This window comes from Neovison vison, chromosome 8, assembly GCF_020171115.1.
Source record: "Neovison vison isolate M4711 chromosome 8, ASM_NN_V1, whole genome shotgun sequence".
In the NCBI taxonomy this organism is placed as follows: domain Eukaryota; kingdom Metazoa; phylum Chordata; class Mammalia; order Carnivora; family Mustelidae; genus Neogale; species Neogale vison.
In genome coordinates, this window is record NC_058098.1 from 119184455 (window position 1) to 119210727 (window position 26273).

The 26273-nt window shown below is 38.5% G+C and overlaps 1 protein-coding gene across 1 annotated transcript in view; it reads left to right on the plus strand.

Annotated features, from left to right (window-relative positions):
- SRD5A2 (steroid 5 alpha-reductase 2) overlaps positions 1-26273 on the plus strand; it is a 47398-nt gene that overhangs the window by 15549 nt on the left and 5576 nt on the right. Inside the window, exons 2-3 of the mRNA XM_044262526.1 lie at positions 20125-20288; positions 24316-24417. Of these exons, the coding sequence (XP_044118461.1) occupies positions 20125-20288; positions 24316-24417 (266 nt within the window). The remainder of the gene's footprint in view (positions 1-20124; positions 20289-24315; positions 24418-26273) is intronic.

A 26273-nucleotide genomic window follows, 5' to 3' on the forward strand; every position in this document is an offset into this window, starting at 1 on the left:
TCAATTCCAAGCGACAGAGAAGTCAATTCAAATAGGTTGAAGTAAAATAAATTTATTAATGCTCATGACTGAAAAATTCCAGCTTTAGGTCCAGATTGATAGAGTGGTTCCAAAGATACCTTCAGGACTCGGTTTCTCTCTCTAGCTCTTGGCTCTGCCTTTACTGGTTCTGTTTTCAAAAAGGCTGTCCTTCAGTGGTAGCAAGACTGTAGCATCTAAGAGCTTGTATACTCTCTGATCTAGGACACGTGGAGAAGGACACTTCTCAAAAAAATGTACGTAAAACCTTATTGGGGTTTTTTGGGTCATGTGCCCATCTCTGAAACAACAAGGTTTTGATTGGCTGAGGGACCTGGAGATTGGTCTGAAATTCTTACCATTCAAGTGCTTTGCTTGATTTAAAGCAGTAAAGTTCCAGAGAGCCAGGTAAATGACCAAAATAGATCCAAAGGAGAGACAACACGAAATCCTGCATTCTTGACTGCTCCTTGTCTGCCATCATGGAAGGGATGAGCCAAGTCATCTTGGGAGGTGTTTCTCATTGCCACATGCAAGGCAACAAAGCAAGGCTGAGAAAAATGTCCTTTCACATTCATTTGAGCATTTTTTCTCACTACTCCTCCTGTCCTTCATGTTCCCTGGAGGTATCCAATGACAGGGAATCTCCACATTAAAAAACTCTATCTAGGGTTCTCCTTTTCCCAAGTAAGTCCAGTTTCAAAATGATATCTCTCCTTCATAATCACAATTCTCATTTTCACAGTGAAGTTGATGTTAGGTAGGGCAAGTGCCACCTGATTTGATTAAAGCATTCCTGTGAAGTGTGAATGAGTGACAGCCTCAACTTTCTTTCAGGGGGGTAAGGTTTAATCTTCAATCTTCTATTTTGTTTTAAGAAAAAAAAATTAGGGGGGAGGATAACTTGTGTCACATTTATACTCCTCTAAAATCAATTGCAAATGTAGTCTCAACAGGTTTTAACTCTGCTTCTGAAAGATTGTTGGCCATAGGTATTAGCCATCACTTAGATGGTAACAGGGAGTAGAGCATCCTGAGGAATTGGGACAAAAGAATAGTGGGTTTCATTAAAAGAGTTGAAAAACTGTCAAGATTGGGAAGTTTCCAGGAAAAAGAAATCTTCTGGGGTATGACCAAGCAGGTCTATGGTAAGCATGTTCTGGATCTTGAGATCCTGAGAGAAAGAGTGAATCAAGAGGAAAGGCCCGCATAGGGGGGATATTATGTGAACAGACACAAAGACTAAGGCCAAAGACCATTTCATTGTTTTTCTTATGCTGGTCCCAGCTGTATAGAGAGAAACTGATATATTCCCTTGGTTGGGGGAAAGAAAGAGTCATTAAGTTCTAATATGTATCAGTTCTATTCAATTATACCATTTAATTCTTCCAGCTACCTTCTGAGGTTGGCATCATTATTATCCTCCATTTATTAATGAAAAAACTGAGGTGTGGAGGAATTAAGTTGCCAAGGTCATTGTGGTAGTTTTTTAAACCACTGGTAGTTTTTTAAACATATTTTTAATATGTCCACACATAATTTTGACGCAATTTCCTTGAAAATATGGTACTTAATCACCCTCTCTTTGAATGGGGGCCAGAATTTGTGACTTGCTTCTGATGAATACAATGTGGCAAAGTGATGGTATGTGACTTTTGAGACTAGGTCACAAAAAAGTTTCTCTTGGCACACTATCTTGGATTGCTTGTTCTGGGGGATGCCTACCACAATGTCATGAGAATACCCAAGCTACCCTTTGTTGAAGTGAATGTGGAGAAGACCCATGTGTGGAGAAGATGAGGCCACCTGTCCACACCTAGCCCCCACAATCCAGCTATTTGAATGAGTCATCTTGGAAGCAGATCCTCCGGCCTCAGTCAGACCTTTTATGATTGCAGCCCTGGTCAATACCTTAACTGTAATCTCATGAGGGACCTTGAGTCAGGACTGCCCAGAGAAGCCACTCTTAAGTTCCGGAAACATAGGAACTATAAGTGAAAGCCCATGTTTATTGTTTTTTTAAAAGATTTTATTTATTTATTTATTTATTTATTTATTTGACAGAGATCATAAGTAGGCAGAGAGTCAGGCAGAGAGAGATGGGGGAAGCAGGCTTCCTACTGAGCCCAATGTGGGGCTCGATACCAGAACCATAGATCATGACCTGAGCCGAAGGCAGAGGCTTAACCCACTGAGCCACCCAGGTGTCCCTTTATTGATGTTTTTAACCATTAAGTTTTAAGGTGATTTATTGTGCAACAGTAACAAATAACTAATGTATTTTGGAAGTAGTACATCCACCATCCATTTTCACCTTGCCACAGTTATCCATATAGAAGCAATCAAACAGATGGTTCTATATACTTACAGGTATGTAAAGATAGCAGATATGTGCATGAAAAGATGAAAAGGTAAAACCACAAGGAGATATTATTGCAAACCTATCAGAGTGGCTAAAATAAAAACTGACTTACCTTTAAACAAAATGTCTCTTCATGTTTTTCGTCCACTTTATCTTTGAATTTGTTTTGTTTTTAATATTGAGTTTTGAGAGTTCTTTATATGTTCTAAATTCTAGTCTTCTGTAAGATATGGGGTTCCCCCCAAACATGTAGCTTTACTTTACATCCTTTTAACAGGGTCTTATAAAGAGCAAAAGTTTTAAAAGTTTTGATAAAGTCCAGTTTATGATTTTTCTTCTTTTATGAATGATACTTTGGTGTCAAGCCTAAGACCTCTTTGCTTAGCCCTAGATTATGATAATTTTCCAGTTGAAAGGCTATCTTTTGTTTATTTAATTGCTTTTGCACCTTTATAAAAATTAGCTGGGCCTATTTGTGTAGGTGTATTTCTTTGTTCTCTGTTCCATTGATTTATGTGTGTATCTCTCCACCAACACCACACAGGTTTGATCACTGCTGTTGTACAATAGATCTTAAAATATAGTAGGCAATTTCTTCCACTTTATTCTTTTTCAGAATAGCTTTAGTTATTGAAACTCCTTTTCTTTTCAATATAAATTTTAGAAGGATGTTTTCTATATTTATAAAAAAAATCTTGTTAGAATTTATAGGAATTTCACTACCAGTTTGGGGAGAATTGACATCTTAACTATGTTGAGTCTTTCAATCCATGAACATAGTATGTCTCCATTTATTTAGCTCTTTGATTTCTGTCATTAATGCTTTGTAGTTTTCACCAAACAAGTCCTTCTCATATTTGTTCAGATTTGCACCTAAGTATTTTATTTTTGAACTATTGTAAATATTACTTTGTATTTTTAATTTCAGTTTCCTATGTCCATTAATAACATATAGAAATATAACTGAATATAGTGTATCCTATAAACTTGCCTTATCTTATTGACTGACTAGAATTTTCAGCATTTTGTTAAATAAGAGTGGTGAGAATAGATATCTTTGTCTTGTTCATTATCTTAAAGGGAGAACAGTCATTGACCATTCAGTATAATGTTTCCTGTTTATGTGCTTTATTAAGTTCAGGAAGCTTTACTGTATTCCTCCTTTCTGAGTTTTTATCATTATTGGGTGTTGAATTTCATCACATATATGTATTTTTTACAATGACTGACATGACCACAATATTTCTCTTTTTGTTCTGATAATATATTTGATTCCATTGGTTGATTTTTGAATTTTGTTTATTTATTTGTCAGAGAGAGAGAGATAAGAGAGAGCGCACAATAGGTAGAGTGGCAGGCAGAGGCAGAGAGAGAAGCAGGCTCCCCGCTGAGCAAGGAGCTCGATGTGGGACTCAATCCCAGGACCCTAGAATCATGACCTGAGTCAAGGCAGTGGCTTAACCAACTGAGCCACCCAGACGTCCCTGATTTTTAAATTTTGAACTAGTCTTGCATCCCTGGAATAACCCCAATTACTCCTTCTGCATGGTTATTTATATATATTGCTGAATTCTATTGCTGAATTCTGTTTGTTAACAATTTGTTAAATATTTTTGTGTTCATATTTATCAGGGTTAGTGATCTATAGTTTGTTTTTTTTTTTCTTTGTACTATCTTTGGCTTTTGTATCAGGGTGATACTAGCTTTATAAAATAAAGCAATTATGTAGAATTGGCATTAATTCTTTAAACATTTTTTAGAATTCCTCAGGGAAACCATTTGGACGTGGGCTTTTTTTTTTGAGGGGGAGTTTTAAAATTATGAATTAAATTTCCTTAATAGTTATTGGGCTATTCAAATTATCTATTTCATTAGGGTGAGCTATGATAGCTGTGTTTTTCAAGGATTGGTTCATTTCATTTAAATTGTCAAATTTATGCATGTAGAGTTGTTCCTGGTATCTCTTTATTATTCTTTTTATGTATGCAGATTCTGTAATGGTAGCCCCATTTCATTCCCGATTGTGTCTTCTCTCTTTTTCTTTATTAGTCTTTTTAGAAGTATGTACATTTCATTGATCTTTCAAAAAAATACATCTTTGTCTTATTTGTTTTAGTTGTTGTTTTAATGTTTTGAATTTCACTGATATCTGCTTTATCTCTTTTTTTTGTAGAATTTAGATCTTTATATGTTACCTAAAATATCACATACATATTAGACAGTAGAAACATATTCAGTAGTAGAAACTTACTGGATGAGAAAATACAGTCCTGAAATATTCTACCTAAACTCTAACCAAGGTTGTATGCTATGAGAAATTTGAATTACAGTATTTTTTAAATGGAGTATTTTTTTCTCTCAGAAATAAGATCTTCCCTACAATGAATTTCCAAGTGACAGAGATGTCTTACAATATAAACTTCACTCTAAGGGAGCAGTGAAACATACATAATGGGGTGAAGGAAGACAACATAGGCCTGAAATAAGACATTTATGCCAAGCTACTAGAATACCGATATCCTATACCAATGTGGAAGCTTTACAGTACACAAAAGAACTAAAATGTCTGACAAATCCACTGACTTCAGACTGGGAGCACGCTTTAAAAAAAATAAGCTTAAGACTTTATAACAATGTAAATGTATCACTATGCTATGATCAATACTTTGACACAAGTAGGTCACACTTAAGCACAGCATTTCCCAAAAGATTTCATGGAATTATGAACTGCTAACATGAACTAATGATATGGTCTGTAAGACACATAACAAAGAATTATTTGGTCAAAAAATTTGGGAAATGGTGGAATTGAGAAAGGGTTTCCTTTACAATAGAATTTCTTTCTTTCTTTTTTTTTAATTTCTTTTCAGTGTACCAGAATTCATTGTCTATATACCACACCCAGTGTTCCATGCAATACATGCCCTACATAATATCTACCACCAAGCTCACCCAACCTCCCACCCCCCAACTCTTCAAAACCCTCAGATTGTTTTTCAGAGTCCATAGTCTCTAATGGTTTGTCTCCCTCTCTGGTTTCTCCCAACTCCCTTCTCCTCTCCATCTCCCCATGTCCTCTGTGTTATTTCATATGCTCCACAAATAAGTGAAACCATATGATAATTGACTCTCTCTGCTTGACTTATTTCACTCAGCATAATCTCTTCCAGTCCCATCCATGTTGCTGCAAAAGTTGGGTATTCGTCCTTTCTGATGGAGGCCTAATACTCCATAGTGTATATGGACCCCATCTTCCTTAACATTCGTCCATTGAAGGGCATCTTGGTTCTTTCCACAGTTTGGCAACCGTGGCCATTGCTGCTATAAACATTGGGGTACAGAGGGCCCTTCTTTTCACTACATCTGTATCTTTGGGGTAAATACCCAATAGTGCACTTGAAGGGTCATAGGGAAGCTCTATTTTTAATTTTTTGAGGAATCTCCACACTGTTTTCCAAAGTGGCTGTACCAACTTGCATTCCCACCAACAGTGTAAGAGGGTTCCCCTTTCTCCACATCCTCTCCAACACATGTTGTTTCCTGTCTTGTTAATTTCGGCCACTCTAACTGGTGTAAGGTGGTATCTCAATGTGGTTTTCATATGAATCTCCCTGATGGCTAGTGATGATGACCATTTTTTTATGTGTCTGTTAGCCATTTGTATGTCTTCATTGGAGAAGTGTCTGTTCATGTCTTCTGCCCATTTTTTGACTTGATTATCTGTTTTGTGTGTGTTGATTTTGAGGAGTTCTCTGTAGATCCTGGGTATCAGCCTTTTGTCTGTACTGTCATTTGCAAATATCTTCTCCCATTCCGTTGCCTCTTTGTTTTGTTGACTGTTTCCTTTTCTGTGCAGAAGCTTTTGATTTTTATGAAGTCCCAAAAATTCATTTTTGCTTTTGTTCCCTTTGCCTTTGGAGACATATCTTGAAAGAAGTTGCTGTGGCCGATATCGGAGAGGTTACTGCCTATATTCTCCTTTAGGGTTCTGATGGATTCCTGCCTCACATTGAGGTCTTTTATCCATTTTGAGTTTATCTTTGTGTATAGTATAAGAGAATTGTTGAGTTTCATTCTTCTACATATAGCTGTCCAATTTTCCCAGCACCATTTATTGAAGAGACTGTCTTTTTTCCACTGTATATTTTTTCCTGCTTTTCCAAAGATTATTTGACCATAGAGTTGAGGGTCCATATCTGGGCTCTCTACTCTGTTCCACTGGTCTATGTGTCTGCTTTCATGCCAGTACCATGCTGTCTTGGTGATCACAGCTTTGTAGTAAAGCTTGAAATCAGGTAACGTGATGCCCCCAGTTTTATTTTTGTTTTTCAACATTTCCTTAGCAATTTGGGGTCTTTTCTAATTCCATACAATTTTAGGATTGTTAGCTCCAGCTCTTTGAAAAATGCTGGTGGAATTTTAATCAGAATGGCAGTATAGGCAGTATAGAAATTTTAACAATGTTTATTTTATTTATTTTTTTATAAACATATAATGTATTATTAGCCACAGGGGTACAGGTCTGTGAATCACCAGGTGTACACACTTCACAGCACTCACCATAGCACATACCCTCCCCAATGTCCATAACCACACCACCCTCTCCCTACATCCCTCCCCCTGGTCCCCCTCTGTTTGTTTTGTGACATTAAGAGTCTCTTTTGGTTTGTCTTCCTCCCAATCCCATCTTGTTTCACTTATTCTTTTCCTACCCCCACAACACCCCGCCCCCTTGCATCTCCACTTAATATCAGGGAGACCATATGATAGTTGTCTTTCTTCAATTGACTTATTTTGCTAAGCATAATACCCTGTAGTTCCATCCATGGTGTTGCAAATAGCAAGATTTCATTTCTTTTGATGGCTGCATAGTATTCCATTATATTCATATATACTACATCTTCTTTATCCATTCATCTGTTGTTGGACATCTAGGCTCTTTCCATAGTTTGGCTATTGTGGACATTGCTGCTATAAACATTCAGGTGCATGTCCTCCTTTGGATCACTATGTTTCTATCTTTAGGGTAAATACCTAGTAGTGCAATTGCTCAGTCTTAAGTTAGCTCTATTTTCAACTTTTTGAGGAACCTCCATTCTGTTTTCCAGAGTGGTTGCACCAGCTTGCATTCCCACCAGCAGTATAGGAGGGTTTCCCTTTCTCCGCTGGGTTTTGCCAGCATCTGTCATTTCCTGACTTATTAATTTTAGCCATTCTGACTGGTATGAGGTGGTATCTCATTGTGGTCTTGATTTGTATTTCCCTGATGCTGAGTGATGTGGAACACTTTTTCATGTGTCTGTTGGCCATCTGGATGCCTTTGCAGAAATGTCTGTTCATGTCCTCTGCCCATTTCTTTCTTTCTTTCTTTTTTTTTTTAAGACTTTACTACTTTATTTATTTGACAGAGAGATCAAAAGTAGGCAGAGAGGCAGGCAGAGAGAGAGAGGTAAACAGGCTCCCTGCTGAGCAGAGAGCCTGATGTGGGACTTGATCTCAGGACCCTGAGATCATGACCTGAGCTGAAGGCAGTGGCTTAACCCACTGAGCAACCCAGGTACCCCCCTCTGTCCATTTCTTGATTGGATTATTTGTTCTTTGGGTGTTGAATTTCATAAGCTCTTTATAGATTTTGGATAGCCCTTTATCTGATATGTCGTTTGCAAATATCTTCTCCCATTCTGTCAGTTGTCTTTTGGTTTTGTTAACTGTTTCTTTTGCTGTGAAAAGATTTTGATCTTGATGAAGTCCCAATAGTTCAGTTTTGCCCTTGCTTCTCTTGCCTTTGGTGTTGTTCCTAGGAAGAAGTTGCTGTAGCTGAGGGTGGAAGAGGTTGCTGCCTGTGTTCTCCTCAAGGATTTTGATGGATTCCTGTCTCACATTGAGGTCCTTCATCCAATTGGAGTCTATTTTTGTGTGTGGTGTAAGGAAATGGTCCAGTTTCATTTTTCTGCATGTGGTTATCCAGTTTTCCCAACACCATTTGTTGAAGAGACTGTCTTTTTTCCATTGGACGTTCTTTCCTGCTTTGTCGAAGATTAGTTGACCATAGAGTTGAGGGTCTATTTATGCGCTCTCTATCCTGTTCCATTGATCTATGTGTCTGTTTTTGTGCCAGTACCATACTGTCTTGATGATGACAGCTTTGTAATAGAGCTTGAAGTCCGGAATTGTGGTGCCACCAACTTTGGCTTTCTTTTTCAATATCCCTTTGGCTATTCGAGGTCTTTTCTGGTTCCATATAAATTTCAAGATTATTTGTTCATTTCTTTGAAAGAAATGGATGGGATTTTGATAGGGATTGCATTGAATGTGTAGATTGCTCGGGTGGCATAGACATTTTCACAATATTTGTTCTTCCAATCCAGGAGCATGGAACATTTTCATGAGTACTTTAAGTTTTCTGAGTATAGATTCTTTGCCTCTTTGGTTAGATTTATTTCTAGGAAAAAAAAAAAGATTTATTTCTAGGTATCTTATGGTTTTGGGTACAATTGTAAATGGGATTGACTCCTTAATTTCTCTTTCTTCTGTCTTGTTGTTGGTGTAGAGAAATGCAACTGATTTCTGTGCATTGATTTTATATCCTGACACTTTACTGAATTCCTGTACAAGTTCTAGCAGATTTTGAGTGGAGTCTTTTGGGTTTTGCACATATAGTATCATATCATCTGCAAAGAGAGATAGTTTGACTTTTTCTTTGCCAATTTGGATGCCTTTAATTTCTTTTTGTTGTTTGACTGCTGAGGCGAGGACTTCTGGTTCTATGTTGAATAGCAGTGGTGATAATGGACATCCCTGCCATGTTCCTGACCTTAGCGCAAAAGCTCTCAGTTTTTTTCCATTGAGAATGATATTTGTGGTGGGTTTTTCATAGATGGCTTTGATAATATTGAGGTATGTGCCCTCTATCGCTATACTTTGAAGAGTTTTTATCAGGAAGGGATGCTGTATTTTGTCAAATGCTTTTTTTGCATCTATTTAGAGTATCATATGATTCTTGTTCTTTCTTTTATTAATGTATTGTATCACATCGATTGATTTGTTGAACCAACCTTGCAGTCCTGGAATAATTCCCACTTGGTCATGGTGAATAATCCTTTTAACGTACTGTTGGATCCTATTGGCTAGTATTTTGGTGAGAGTTTTCGCATCTGTGTTCATCAAGGATCTTGGTTTGTAATCTCTCTTTCTCTCTCTCTCTTTTTTTTTTTTTGAGAAGATTTTTTTCTTTCTTTCTTTTTTTTTTTTTTAAAGATTCTATTTATTTGACAGAGAGAGATCACAAGTAGGCAGAGAGGCAGGCAGAGAGAGGGGGAAGCAGGCCCCCGCTGAGCAGAGAGCCCAATGCAGGGCTCAATCCCAGGACCCTGAGATCATGACCTGAGCCGAAGGCAGAGGCTTAACCCGCTGAGCCACCCAGGTGCCCCTGTAATTCTCTTTTTTGATGGAATCCTTGTCTGGTTTTGGGATCAAGCTGATGCTGGCCTCATAAAATGAGTTTGGAAGTTTTCCTTCCATTTCTATTTTTTGGAACAGTTTCAGGAGAATAGGAATTAATTCTTCTTTCAATGTTTGGTAGAATTCCCCTGGGAAGCTGTCTGGTCCTGGGTTTTTGTTTATTTGGAAATTGTGATGACTGTTTCAATCTCTTTACCTGTTATGGGTCTGAGGTTTTCTATTTCTTCCTGGTTCAGTTTTGGCAGTTTATATGTCTCTAGGAATGCATGCATTTCTTCCACATTGTCAAATTTATTAGTGTAGAGTTGCTCATAATATGTTCTTATAATTGTTTGTATTTCTTTGGTGTTGGTTGTTATCTCTCCTCTTTCATTCAAGATTTTATTGATTGGGTCCTTTCTCTTTTCTTTTGGATAAGTCTGGCCAGGTGTTTATCAATCTTATTAATTCTTTCAAAGAACCAGCTCCTGGTTTCATTGATTTGTTCTATTTTTTTTTTTTTTTTGGTTTCTATTTCATTGATTTGTGCTCTGATCTTTATTATTTCTCTTCTCCTGCTGGGTTTAGCCTTTCTTTGTTGTTCTTTCTCCAGCTCCTTTAGGTGTAGGGTTTGGTCGTGTATAACAGTGTTTATTTTTCCAATCCATGAGCATGGAATGGTCTTCCATCTTCTTGTGTCTTCTTCAACTTCTTTCATGAGTTTTCTGTAGTTCCTTGAGTACAGATCCTTTACCTTTTTGGTTAGGTTTATTTCCAGATATCTTATGGTTCTTGGTGCTATAGTAAATGGGATCAATTCTCTAATTTCCCTTTCTGTATTTTCATTGTTAGTGTATAAGTAAGCCACTGATTTCTGTACATTGACTTTGTATCCTGCCACATTCCAGAATTGCTGTTTGAATTCTAGTAGTTTTGGGGTGGAGTCTTTTGGGTGTTCCTAAAAAGCACCATGTCATCTATGAAGACAGAGAGTTTGACTTCTTCATTGCCAATTTGAATACCTTTTATTTCTCTTTATGTCTGATTGCTCTTGCTAGGACTTCTAATACTATGTTGAACAAGAGTGGTGAGAGTAGGCATCCTTATTGTGTTCCTGACCTGAAAGAGAAGGCTGTCACCTTTTTCCCATTGAGGATGATATTTGCTGTGGGTTTTTGATAGATTTTATGAAGTTGAGGAATGTTCCCTATATCCCTATACTTTGAAGCATTTTAATCAGGAACAGATGCTGGATTTTGTTAAATGCTTTTTCTGCATCAATTGAGAGGACCATGTGGTTCTTCTCTCTTCCCTTATTGATTTGTTCTATCACATTGATTGATTTCCAAATGTTGAACCATCCTTGCAACCCAGGGATGAATCCCACCTGGTCATGGTAGATAATCTTTTTAATGTGCTGTTGGATCCTATTAGCGAGGATCTTGCTGAGAATCTTAGCATACATATTCATCAGGGATATTGGTCTGAAATTCTCCTTTTTGGTGGGATCTTTGCCTGGTTTGGGGACCAGGGTAATGCTGGCTTCATAAAAAGAATCTAGAAGTTTTCCTCCTGCTTCAAGTTTTTGAAACAGCTTAGGAGAATAGGTATTTTTTCTTCTTTGAATGTTTGGTAGAATTCCCCAAGGAATCCATCAGTTCCTGGGCTCTTGTGTTTTGAGAAGTTTTTCATCACTGCTTTAATCTTGTTACTAGATATTGGTCTATTCAGGTTGTTAATTTCTTCCTGGTTCAATTTTGGGAGTTTATAGTTTTCCAGGAATGCATCCATTTCATCTGGATTGCTTAAATTATTTGTATATAACTGTCAATAATTTCTTTTTTTTTTTTAAAGATTTTATTTATTTATTTGACAGAGAGAGATCACAAGTAGGCAGAGAGGCAGGCAGAGAGAGAGAGGAGGAAGCAGGCTCCCTGCTGAGCAGAGAGCCCGATGCGGGACTCGATCCCAGGACCCTGAGATCATGACCTGAGCCGAAGGCATCGGCTTAACCCACTGAGCCACCCAGATGGTTGTTTCTATTTCCTTGGTGTTAGTTGTGATCCCTCCCTTTTCATTAATAATTTTATTAATTTGGGGCTTTTCTCTTTTCTTTTGGATTAATTTGGCCAATGGTTTATCGATTTTATTGATTCTTTCAAAAAACCAGCTTCTAGTTTCATTGATGCATTCTACTGTATCTTTAGTTTCTATCTCATTGATCTCTGCCCTAATCTTGATTATTTCCCTTCTTGTGTATGGAGTTGGCTGAATTTGTTGTTGATTCTCTATATCTTTAAGGTGTAAAGACAGCTGGTGTATTCTGGATTTTTCAAGTTTTTTGAGGGAGGCTTGGATGGCTATGTATTTCCCCCTTAGGACCGCTATATCCCGTATGTTTTGGATTGAAGTGTCTTCATTCTCATTGGTTTCCATGAATTGTTTAAGTTCTTCTTTGATTTCCTGGTGGATCCAAGCATTCTTAAGCCAGGTGGTCTTTAGCTTTCCAGTGTTTGAATTCCTTCCAAACTTTTCCTTGTGGTTGAGCTTCAGTTTCAAAGCGTTGTGATCTGAGAATATGCAGGGAATAATCTCAATCTTTTGGTATTGGTTGAGTCCTGATTTGTGACCCAGTATGTGGTCTGTTCTGGAGAATGTTCCATGTGCACTCGAGAAGAATGAGTATTCTGTTGTTTTAGGGTGGATTGTTCTGTATATATTTATGAGGTCCATCTGGCCCAATGTGTCATTCAATGTTCTTATTTCTTTATTGATTTTTGGCTTGGATGATTTGTCTTCTACTGAAAGTGGCATGTTAAGATCTCCTATTACCAATGTATTCATATCAATATGACTCCTTATCTTGATTAACAGTTTTCTTATATAATTGGCTGCTCCCATATTGGGGGTATACATATTTACAATTGTTAAATCTTCTTGGTGGATAGTCCCTTTAAGAATTTTATAGTGTCCTTCTGTATCTCTGACTACAGTTTTTAGTTTAAAATCTAATTTATATGATATGACAATTGTTACCCCATCCTTCTTTTGAGGCCCATTGGCATGAAAGTTGCTTCTCCATCCTTTTACTTTTAGTCTGGATGTATTCTTAGGTTCAAAATGGGTCTCTTTTAGACAAAATATGGATGGGTCCTGTTGTCTTATCCAATCTGCAACCCTGTTCCATTTTATGGGCACATTTAGGCCATTCACATTGAGAGTGATTATTGAGAGATATGTTTTTATTGACATCATGTTACCTGTGAAGTCTTTGTTTCTATAGATTGTCCCCATATATTTCTGTTCAATAATATTCTTGGTTTTTTTCCTCCTTTATAGAACCTCTCTTAATATTTCTTGCAATGCTGGCTTGGTGGTCACATATTCTTTTAAACCTTGTGGTTCTTGGAAGCTCTTTATTTCTCCATCCATTTTGAATGTCAGTCTTGCTGGATAAAGAATTCTTGTCTGCATATTCTTCTCATTTAGTGTCCTGTATACATCTTGCCAGTCCTTTCTGGCTTGCCAGATTTCTGTGGACAGGTCTGATGTTCTTCTGATGGACTTTCCTCTGTACGTAAGGAATCTCTTCCCTCTAGCTGCTTTCAAGAGCTTCTGTCTAAAATTATGACGACTCATTTTCACAATCAGGTGTCTCAAGGTCTTTCTAGATTCTATGATCTTGGGGGGAGACCTTTTTGCCTCTAGTACATGAACACTGGTTTCATTCGCCAGATTGGGAAAATTTTCATGGAGAATTTGTTCAACTATATCCTCTAGTCTTTTTTTCTACTCCCCCTCAGGAATTCCAATAATTCTGACACTGGAATGTTTCATGGTGTCATTTATTTCCCTGAATCTGTTTTCATGGCGTCTAAGCTGTTTGTTCCAGGCTTTTTCCTGATCCGTTTTCTCTATCATTTTGTCCTCCAGATCACTACTTCTATCTTCTGCCTCAGTTACCCTAGCTTTTAGAGGATTTAGATTAGATTAGAGGGCAGAGTGCAAAAGGCTGTGGTTCTAGAGAGCGCCGGCTCACGTCCACACCAGACTCCCTCATGGTGCTGCCACCCAGATGCTCTCACGCGCACTGGTGGCTCAGGGACCAAGACCTGGCTTCTTCATTGTGCTCTCTGATTGCTCACCTGTGGTGGCAGTCCTGGGTCCATGGACTTAAGTCCCTGTCCCTAACTGCCCAATTCCACCAATTTCCCCTTAAGATCTTTTGCTCTTTTTGAGTGCTTTCAAGCAGACTCCAAGTTAATGCTCATCCCCAATCACAGTGCACTCTCATATTGGAGTTATTACTTTCCAATGGGTCACTTCTGGTGGCTCCCTCCCCTTTTTGTTTATCTTCCAATATCAGTCCTATGTTTCCATTCTGCTTTACCTGTCCACTGATGTCTTTTGCCCCTGTAGAGATCTAGAAGTGTATAATTCTAATATTAGTCTGATTTCGTGGGTGATCAGAGTTCTTTGGTAGGTAATCAACTTACTTTAGGGGACAGGTTGAAACAGAACCTCCTACTTCTCTGCCATCCTTTCTCCTCCAATGTCTGCTTTATCTTTATCTTTATTATTGCCTTTCTTCTGCCTCCTTTGGGAGTATTTGGTGTTATGCTTTTCTTTTTTCCTAGATTCCTAAGGTGGGAGCTTTGAGATCTTTCCTATTTTCTGTTGTATGCACTTAGAGCTATAGACTTCCCTCCCAGCACTGATTTAGCTGTGTCCTACAAATTTTGATATGTTGTGATTTTCATTTTTAATGAGTTCAATATCGTTTTTTATTTCCTTTGAGCTTCATCTTTGAACTATAAATTATTTGGAATTATCCAGTTAAGTTCCCATGTTTTGGAGATTTTCTTATTATCTTTCTGTTTGATAGAGTTGGTGAGAAGTAGTCTGATTCCAGAAACATTTTGATTGTGGAGCTGACAGGATTTGTTAATAGATTTAATATTGGGTATGAGAGAGAGAGAAAGAGAGAGAGAGAGGTCAACAGTGGTTCAATCTGCGCAATTGGAAGAATGAACTCGTCATTTACTGAGAAGGGGCAGACTTAAGGAGGTGCAAATTTTGGGGAAAGTGGGGGATCAGGGGTTTGGGTTTGGATGATTAAGTTTGAGCTATCCTTTTTTAAAAAGATTTTATTTACTTATTTGTCAGAGAGAGAGAGAGAAAGAGAGAGCAAGCAAGCACACACAAGCATGCAGAGTGGCAGGCAGAGGAGACAGAGAGAGAGAATCAGGCTCCCCACTGAACAAGGAACCCAATGCAGGACTCAATTCCAGGACCCTAGGATCATGACCTGAGCCAAAGGCAGCCAGTTAATGGACTGAGCCACCCAGGTGTCCCTTGAGATATCCTTTTTTATCTAGCTTTTAAAATCTAGTTTACTAGATGTCTAGTGGAACATTGGCTATATGAATCTGAGTTCAAGGAGTTGAACTCAGTTGAAATTTGGGAGTTTTCATTCTGTATATGATACTTAGAGATATGAGACTAGATGTGGTCCCATCTACAGTGGCTGGAAGTAAAGAAAAGCGTCCTGAGCCCTGGAGCACTCTAATATTTAGAGGTCAAGGAGATAAAGAGAAACCATCAAAGGAAAATGAAGAAAAAAATGATAAAGTAGAAGAAAAACCAACAGAACGTGGTGTACTGGAGGTTAAGTGAAGAAAGTGTTTCCAGAAGGATGGAATGATTAATTTGTCAAACAAGAAGAGAACAGAAAATTGACTCTTAGATATGGAAATGAGGAGATCTCTGGTGGTTTTGCCAAGATCATTTCTACAGCAGGGGAGGGAGGAAAGAAGAAGAGGAGAAGACAAAGAGATGGCAAGTATAGACAGCTATTTGAAGGAGTTTTGCTCTAAAGGAAAGCAAAACAATGCTGTGGTGGGTGAAGGGGGACATGGGTTGAGGGAGTCATTACTAGACATAACAAGTAAATATTTACATGGGAAACTTATATTTAAACATAGAGTTTGACTTTACTTTGATTGACAATGAAGTCTAAAATTTCATATAGTGAAAAGTCTTCAATAGGCTTGATAATCTTAGCAAGAGGATTTATATTTGAAGAAGACTTAGTTAAATATGAGTTGGTCTATGGAAGATGTGTAATTTTAAAGGTTGTTTCTTTGGTTTAATTTGGATTTGCAATTTCCGTTAACCCTTTCCAATAAGAGTCCCCCAAATGAATATTTACTTAGCAGTGATAGAAAACTTTATATTTACAGAATACTTATCAGTTTCTGTATCAGAACAAACACAAAAGAATGAAAATGTGGTTAGCAGTGTAGGAGGGAATTAAACAAAAGTGGTCCCAAACCAGGGAAACTGAGTCTCAGGGCATATGTGGGATCTGAAGGTGAGACTCACCAGCAACCCTCCACTGGTACTAATCTTTAAGCTCTCAGGCTGCTTGACTCTGTTTTCCTTTCTCGTCATTGTTTTTTTAATTGCTTTCTTCATTGAAACATCTATTTTGAACTGCTTCCAGCTTTTCAGCTATCGGGCAACAGAGTCATTTCTATCAGAAGGATTTTATTTGTTCTCCAGGGTTCCTGGCTTTCTAGAACCTATCACTTTTGCTCTGTTTCACCAATTCTCTTTTCCTTTTCCCACTGAGAAATCCAGTGAGGCTACATTTCCCCGCTTTCCTTAAGGTTGGTGGCCAGAGGCAGTGGCCAGAGGAGTGAGGGAGGAAGTCATCTCTATCCCACTTCTAGCTTGTGGCTTGGCCATAGGGAAAACCTGTACATACTCCCCCATGCTCCCTCTCTCTGTTTGCCTGCCAGAAGAGGAAGATGCTTAGGACAAGTGTGGGTCTTGAATGATTGTGGTGCAGAGCACCAGCCCTGAACAGCATTGCAACAGGGGCACCAACCAGCAAGAGATGAATTTTTATTATGTGGAAACTCTGATACTTTAGAGTTGTTTATTATAGCCATGAGCCTGTTCTGGTTATTATGTACTCCTTTGGATGAGATGCAGTGAGTTTTGGCTTTGCATTTAGACTTATAAAGTCCTGAAATTAGGGGTGCCTGGGTGGCTCGGGGTTTTGTTCTTGTCATAGTTGTTTGTTTACTTAGTGACTTTCCTGAACTCATTCACTGAAGTTTTAAAATATTTTATTTATTTATTTGTGAGACTAAGAGAGAGCATGAGTAGGGGGAGGAGGGGCAGAGGCAGAGGGAGAAGCAGGCTCCCCGCTGAGTAGGGAGGTCCATGCAGGGCTCCAACCCAGGACCCTGAGATCATGACCTGAGCTGAAGGCAGAGGCTTAACTGACTGAGCCACCCAAGCATCCCATCTCTGAAGTCTTGATTATTGTAGTCACTGAAGTCACTGCTTGGTTAGCTCAAGGATCAGTTAGCATGGGACAGAGCCTTACCTAAACACCTGGATCAAATGTCTCCCGGTTTTGCCAAGGGCCTCTGTACAGTATAATCACCCACGTAATTTATAGTTCTGCTTTTAGCCTCATTAGCTACTTGGGCAAACCCTGAGGTTAATCAGAGATGAGAGTTTAAGACATTTTCAGGTGTGTTTTTGAACTTAGGCATGGTCCTATGAATGTGCATGGCAGTCTAGATCCCAGAAATATACCCAAGATTTTCAAAACTCCTTATGGGTGTCTCATTCCTCTGTCTTTCCTTTAAAGATTTTTGGTGAGTTTATTATTTGTTCTACCTATTATCCATTGCTTCAGGCCACTGTCCTGGTAAAACATTCAAAAACATCCCCCTGGCCCAGAAACATTTAGCACTGGGTACATTTGAATGAGGTGGAGTAAGACTAGCCTTTTGAGCAGTCTTCTAGGGAACCACCAGACAGGTTGAAAGATGATTTCTCTTTGGGATTGAGGCTTTGAAAGAGATCCAGCCCCATTTGCCTCCCTCCAGTCCCAGGAATGTGGGCTGTTACCTTTCAGCTTCTGCCAAGCTGTAAAGTGGGAAGTGGGACTACGGTAAATGAAAAGGCCACAATGTTTGTTGCCCTTCCTGATGTCCAGATATTCTTTTGCTTAAATTCTCCCCAGGTTGCTGTAAGCCTTCGGCTGATACTGAGTTTTGAAAAAGTTGATTCTGACTTTTTCTTTTTTGGCCAGTTTTTTCTTTGCTTTTATGGAGGAGTGAACTCTCAGAGGTGCTCTTGCTATTTCACTCCCTTCATTAATTTTCACACTTAAGAGTGTTTCTGAAATTTCCTAAGTTGGTTTTAAAGTTCACATGAAGAAATAAATAAGGATAAACTGAAAATCCTCAAAAACAGTAATAATGTAAGAATGCCTCACCCACCCCTACCCACCCCATGTCTGGCTGGTTCAGTCAGTAGAGCCTACAACTCTTGATCTTGGGGTTGTGAGTTTTAGCCCCATGTTGGGAATAGAGTTTACTTTGAAAATAGTAATCCCACCTAGCCTTTTTTTGTTTGTTTTTTTAAGATTTTGTTTATTTACTTATCTGACAGAGAGTTAGAGAGAGAGAGCACAGTAGGCAGGACTACAGGGAGAGGGAGAAGCAGGCTCCTTATGGAGCAAGGACTCTGATGCAGGGGCTTGATCCCAGGACCCTGGGATTATGACCTGAGCAGAAGGCAGATGGTTAACTGATTGAGCCACCCAGGTGCCCCTCCCCCACCTGGTATTAAGACATATATTAAAAGTATAATTATTAAGACAGTATAGTAGTGACAGTAAATAGATCAATGGGACAGAATCAAGAGTCCAGAAAAAGAACCAACTTTTATAATTTAGTACATAATACCCATGGAAGTGCTTGTCAGTGAAAGAAGACAGTTTAGTAAATTTACTAGCATTAGGAAAAATATTATGTTGGATTCTTTTTTTTCTTTTTTTTTAAAAGATCTTATTTGTTTATTTGACAGAGAGATCACAAGTAAGCAGAGAGGCGGGGGCGGGGGGGGGCAGGAAACAGGCTCCCTGCTGAGCAGAGAGCCTGATGCAGGGCTTGACCCCAGGACCCTGGGATAATGACCTGAGCAGAAGGCAGAGGCTTAAACCACTGAGCCACCCAGGCGCCTCTTATGTTGGATTCTTATCGAAATTCTTACAACAAAAGAAATTCCAGATGTATTGAAGTTTAAACATAAAATATACAATCATTAAATAATGGGAAAATAGCTCTGAGAGGTTACAAGACTTTGGAACCAACCTAAATATCCATCAAAGTAAAATAGATAAACATATGTGGTATATTCATACTTGATGGTAATATAAAACAATGAAAATATATGAACTATAGCTTATATACAAAAGCATGCTTGAATCTGAGAAATATGATGAGTTAACGAAACAAGACATTAAGGGATACTCTAAGAATCATAGAATATCACTCCATTTGTATGGAATTAAAAATGAACAAAATAAACTATTTTTTTAAGGCATGCATTCAAATGTGGCAAAATTGTAAAGAAGTAAAAAGAAGTGGTTATTATAAAAAATCAGGTTGGTGCTTACCTCTGGGTAAATAGAGAGAATATATGGTGAATAGAGAAGCCTCTGATGGTGAAGGGAATGTTCTAGTTCTTGATTTGTTAAGTGACTACATGAGTGTTTAATAGTTATGCATTAAACTATTCATGTAGGTTTATGAGCTTACCTATATGATTGTTATATTGCACCATAAAAGAAGAAAAATTATAAAGAAAATGTAGCTGATTTCTAGTATTTAACATTGTATCTTGGGCAAATCTTATTTTGAGCCTGTTTATATATTTTTAATCCCATTTTCCTAGATTCCTCTAGAAGCATGCTTCCTAACAGGCAGAAGAATCTCTTTCTTTTCTCGAGAGAGTCTGCAGTCTACTTCCTAGGAAATGCCACAATATCGGTAATTAAATCATTTCAGAGCGACATATAGAAAGCTGTATGATCAGCTATCAAAATGTCATTCCACTGCTGCAAAGACGAGCAAGCCTCTCCCTTTTTCCAGTGTCATCTGGTTTTCATTTGTAGATTGATATAAAGCTGAGCTCCAATCCTGGGCTCATAGGATTGAATTTATTAACTGCCGAATGGAGATGAAATTTACCTTTCAAGGCTGGTTTGAGAATAAAATAAGGTAATAAATGGTGACTACTATGGCCTTTAATGAAGCAAGACAAATGATAGCATAAATGATTGCTCTAGAATGGAATAATAATAATGTTCTTTTTTTGCATAAGTTCAAGGGAAAATGATTTTTTAAAATGAGTTTGATGTAATTGTTATTTCGTTTAATTGATTTTTTTTTTTTTAACACTGTATCCTATCATTTCTTTTCCATCTATCTCAGGACATTTGTTTACTCATTGCTTACTAGAGGGAGGCCTTTCCCAGTTGCATTCCTTGTCAGAGGGTTTATCTTCTGCACGGGAAATGGACTTCTCCAAGGCTACTACCTGATTTACTGTGCTGAATACCCAGCTGAGTGGTACACAGACGGACGGTTTCGCCTGGGTAAGTAAATCTGGCCACTTCTTACCCACACCCCCGCCTAAATCCCCACCACTTTCCCCCACCCTACTGCAGTAATCCCCCATGGAATGCCATTCTCCTCTTCTCTCCCTGCTACCCCCCTCTTTTTTCTATAAAGTAGCCAGAGAGCCATTTGAAAAACATGTCACTCCCCACCTCTGACTCCTCCAGGGCGTTTCCACTAATCTCAGAATAAAAGACAAATTCCTAATGCTGCCTATGCCTGTGACACCCAGATGTGGTTGGTCTAGCCCCATTTCCTGACCCCATTTCTTGCCTCCAACTAATTACTATGCTGTAGCCTCTGTGGCCTTCCTTCTGGGGCCTGAAATGATCAAGCTGGTCCTGCCCCAGAGCTCTTATACAGACCATTCCCTGTATATGGAATATTCTTTCCACATACACTGGTGGAGGTTGGTCCCTGACTTTATTTAGGTGTCTAACAGTTTGTACCTCTTCAAAGGGACTTTTCCTGACCATTTTATCTAAAATAGTAGAAAACACTGTTGAAGTTTTTTTCATTATCTGCAAGAGGAACTCAAGTCTAGAAGGTTCAATTGTTTGTGTATTGTTTTGCCTTAAACCCCAATGCAGGGATTACCCTTAATTCCTTTCTTTACATCACACGTCAAATTCTATCAGTCCGCTTAGTCGGGCTGTGTGGCGCTCCATAAGATGTACCCACGAAGCATAACCAATAGCATGGAGGACAAGGGGCGTTAGAGAGTAGTAGGGAATTTGGGTAAATTGGAAGGGGAGGTGAACCATGAGAGACTATGGACTCTGAAAAACAGTCTGAGGGGTTTGAAGTGGCGGGGGGGTGGGAGGTTGGGGTACCAGGTGGTGGGTATTATAGAGGGCACAGCTTGCATGGAGCACTGGGTGTGGTGAAAAAATAATGAATACTGTTTTTCTGAAAATAAATAAATTGGGAAAAAAAAAAAAAAAAAAAGATGTACCCACGAGGCTCCCTTCCTCCCTCACTCCTCCGACTTCATCCTAGTCTGAGCCGTGATGACCTCTTGCTTTTGGACTGCCCTGGGGACCTTCCAACCAAGTTTCTTGCCACCATGGGGCCTGGCTTTCAGTAGTAGCCCCTTGTGCACACAGCCGTCAGACGGAACCTTTGAAAACACAGCCGACGGAACCTCTGAAAACAGAGCCGCAGAAACAAACAAACGAAACACAACAAAAACAAGGAGGACCTCTGTGTGCTCCCACCAGACATCTCCAGAATATGTGTTGTTTAAATAAAATAAAGTGTGACCATTGTATATCCAGTATGTTACTTTTCATGTAAAAATGATGGAAGGAAAATGTGTGTATGTGAAACTGGAAAAAGGAATATTCGTTTGAAAAAACCCTAATTTTAATAAGGTGGCATGGAGGGTCTGGGGGAAAGAGATTGGGATGGCAGGTAAAGCTTTTCTTTTAATATGGTTTTGTCCTTTGAATTATGAAATTTAATAATTTGGTTTAAAAAATCTAAATGGGTACCCTGGCTGGCTCAGTTGGTGGAGCAAGTGACTGTTGATCTTGGGGTCGTCAGTTTGAGCCCTGGGTGTGGTGTAGAGATTACTTAAATAAATAAAACTAAAAAAAAAAAAAAACCTAACTGGAAGAAAGTTTCCTAAAATGGAGAAAAAAACAATAAATGAACCTAATTATATGTTGAGCTGGTAATATAATTGTACAGGAAAATGGTTTGTCAGTTTACAAGAAATAAGGAGACTGAAGAAGTAAGTTGAATGCCACCATCAAGATGTGAGCCAGTCTTGTCTAGAAAGGGAGGTATTCTGAGGTACAACTGTCTGGTGTCTTTTTAGGAAGCCAGTGCCCTGAAAAAATTTTTAAAAAGATAAGGGTTAGGGCACCTGGACAACTTAGTTGGATGAGCGTCTGACTCTCGGTTTTGGCTTAGGTCATGATCCCATGATCCATGAGATCGAGCCCAGAGTTGGGCTCTGCACTCATTGCGGAGTCTGCTTGAACATTCTTTCCCTCTGCCCTCCACCTGTATGTGCATGTGTACCTCTCTCTCTCTCTTTAAAGTGAATAAAAAAATCTTTTTTTTTTTTTTTTTTCTAAGAGTATGGGTCTGGGCAAGATTAAAATGGCCTTAAAGGACATAATGTCTAGATAACAGGATGGTCCTATACTGGACTTTGGTTTTCACAAACCACCTATAAGAAGCATCTTGGGGCTATCTGGGGAAACTGAAATACGACCTAGATATTATGTAATATATAATAACCCTCCCCAATGTCCATAACCCCACCCCCCTTCTCCCAACCCCCCTCCCCCCAGCAACCCTCAGAATAATTAAATTATTGAAGTATAGTTGACATACAATGTTATAGTCCTTTCAGATGCATAATGTAGTAATTATGCAATTCTATGCATTCTTCAGTGCTCACCAAGATCAGTGCAGTCACCACCCGTCACCATACAATGGCCAATGATCTTTTGACTAGACAAGACTGCAAATCATTGTTTCCTGTCATAGCAAAGGAGGTGAGAGTAGATCTGTTTTTAATTAAAGTGTTCTTGCTTTTCACCTCTTGTATTTTGATAGCACAAATACACATTGTTGAGAGGTAAAGTTGGACATCTATGTGGAACAGTGAGTGTTTCTGGGTTGTCATGGCACCCATTGGGGTGCAAGACCTCACATCCCTGATCCTGGCTCTCCTCACCTCAGACCAGGGCTTCTTTCTGAGCTCATGAATGGGCAACAAGACTGTGGGTGTGACCTGATAGTGGCTGAAACCAGTTTGCTAGGTGCCAAGCTCCCCAGTCTGACTTATGTTAAGTTCCATGGGAATGGGTGTATCAATCCAGAATGCTCTCAGCAGTGAGTCACAGGAAACTAGTGCATATGACTTAAATAATTAAGAATGTCTATTTTTTACATAACAAGAACGTCCAAAGGTAGGTGGCTTCTGCGTTCCTTTAGTTGTTTACAGATATCATTAGGATTCCTGGAACTTTCTATACTTTCTATTCCGCTGTTTTTAACATGTTTACCTCTGGTCCCATTGTATTCACCTCATGATTGCAAGACAGTTGCTATATAGCTCAAGGCATCACCTCTGGCGATGAAAGAGGAGGGAGGCAGTAAAGGCACTGGTGCCATCTTCCCTTTTATCAGGAAAGTAAAAATTTCCAAGGAAATTTCTCTTTGTATCCTATGGCAGAAATAGGTCACGTGACTGCTTTCAGACTTCCAGCCTCTGTAGTGGGGGGAAGGCAAAGGAGGAGGGTTTGGAATTAGTGTTTGAGTTTGCCAACCACAATTTAATTATTTGGGAATGAGCCAAAAGTTCGCTATTGTTCATTCATTCATTCGTTCATTCAAGTATTGGACAATGGTGTTCTTCCCTTTCTCTCATCTCCCATGTTGTTCCATCTCATGTCAGTGTATACTGTCAGTCTTTTGATCTATGAAAATATGGCCTCTCCACACAAACTTGGAACAATGGCTGATTGGCCACCCTTTGCAATATCTTTGGAGCATTCTTAGAATTTGAAATTGAATGCCCTTCTTTCTCCTTTATTAAACAAAACAAAACAAAAGAAACTTAGCTTGTGAGAAAAACACCAAAACCAGGATACATTTAAAAATCTATTTTTAAAATAAATTATATGTAATAACATAAATAATATACAAAATTTACATATAATAAGTTCTATATTATATATAAATTCATACAATTTATATATAAATACAATTTATATAAAATAAAATAAAAAATTACATTTATTTGAGAGAGAAAGTGTGTGACAGCAAGAGCACAAGGAGGGGGAGCTGCAGAGAGAGAGGGAGAAGCAGGCTCCCCGTTGAGCAAGGAGCCCAGTGCAGGCTCAATCCCGGGACCCTGAGATCATGACCTGAGCCAAAGGCAGACGCTTAACTGAATTAAGCCAGTTAACTGGCTCAATGACTGAGCCACCCAGGCATCCCGCCAGGATACATTTGTAACTTCTTCCCTCTGTCTTCTTTGCTAAGGTGTCTTCTTATTTATTTTGGGAATGGGAGTCAACATTCATAGTGACTATATATTGCGCCAGCTCAGGAAGCCCGGAGAAGTCATCTATAGGATTCCACAAGGTAACACCTCCCCTATCCTCCAGATTTCCACTCTGCCTTGAGAGCCTGTCCCAGGGATTGTGCTATGAGCAGCAACTATAGAGGGGGCAGTGAGGGCCCAAATGACACAATATATCCCAATTTGCCTCTGTGTTCTCCTTCATATCCCCTTCTACCCCACAGCACTTTGGCGTTTATGGATCTAAACCTGGAAGTTCAGGTAGGGGCACCCTCAGGAAGGTGCAATGTCATAATACCTTGAGGGTGGGGGACAGCGAAGCTTGGGTTAAGGGGGGAATTGGCTGCCACCTCGTCACAGTAGGTAAGATTACCATGTACCGTATTAGGCTTCTCCAGAGAAGCAGAGCCAACAAGATATAGATAAAGATACAGTGATAGATACATAAAGAGATTTATTCTGAGGAATTGGCTCACATGATTATGGAAGCTGGGAAATCCCATGATCTGTTACCTGCAAGTTGGAGACCCAGGAGAGTAGATGGTGTGAGTTCTAGTCCGTGCACAGGAGGAGAGAGTGAAATCTCCCTTACTTGGCCTTTCTGTTCTATTCAGGCCTTTAGTGAGTTGGATAAGGTCCATCCACATTGGGGAGGGCAATCTGCGTTAGTCAATGTGTAGATTCAAATGTTAATCTCATCCAGGAACAACCTCACAGACATAACCCGAAATAATTTTTTTTAAATACATATGTTTTAAATATTTATTTATTTTATAAATTTCTTTTCCGTGTTCCAGAATTCATTGTTTATGCACTGAAATAATGTTTAATCAAATATCTAGGCATACTGTAGCTCAGTCAGGTTAGCACAGAAAATTAAGCATCATATGTACACACAGTGTTGGTTCTTCATGAGTCAGCCAATAAAGCTGAATTGTATATGACTTGTCTTCTCCAGCTGACCCAGACTTAATCTAGTCAGTAGTCGGGTAGCACTGTACTGGATCTACTTCCTGCCTCTTGTATTTTCTTAGTGGCAAAATTACTTAATCAAAAATTAAGATGGGAGGTCTTGCAAGTACAATGCATTCTCAGATATGAAGTCACAGAATATTTGAAATCTCAACTGTTTCCAAGAAACCATTGTGTGCAGTTGACAAACGTAAGCAGGTGAGAGTGATTAGTCCAAGTAATCTGTCACTATTTTAGATGCTCTTTGTGTGGGTTGATAGCTCCCACCCTTTTTGCTGTAAATGGGTGTAAATAAAGTAAATCTTATTTATTTACAACCTTTTTATTTTTATTTATTTATTTATTTATTTACTTATATTTATTTATTTATTTTTAAATTTATTTTAAATTTTAATTTATTTATTTATTATTATTTATTTATTTATTATTTTATTTTTATTTTTATTTTTTTAAATTTATTTTTATTTACACCCTTATTATTTACACCCTTTTTTGCTGTAAATGTGTATAAATGGGTGTAAATAAAGTAAATCTTATTTACTTTAAAATTTTTCCTAAATTACTATATGGTATTGATATTCATTTATTAATAGAATAATGGCAGAGCTACCATGAATCAGGAAAGCATTTAAATGAATTTAAGCATTGCTGACATCCTCATGATGTCTATATCAAACAAAAATGGAGCCATATATTGAGATATCCCATTTGCAATTTATAGACCCTCTGTAGGAGGTCAGTGGTTTCTCCCAGGGTCTGGGAAGTCACTGGTCTGGAATTGCTCATGCAGTGTCATCTTTAAGGAAGACAACTTGAAGGAGCTTTGGGATTTTAAATATTCACTCAAAAACTAGCCAAAGAAAAGCACAGAATTCTCTTAAAAGATAGATTGTCAAAGTTCATTTCTAACTATTAAGGTATGTTACAGAATGATTTAAAAACAAAA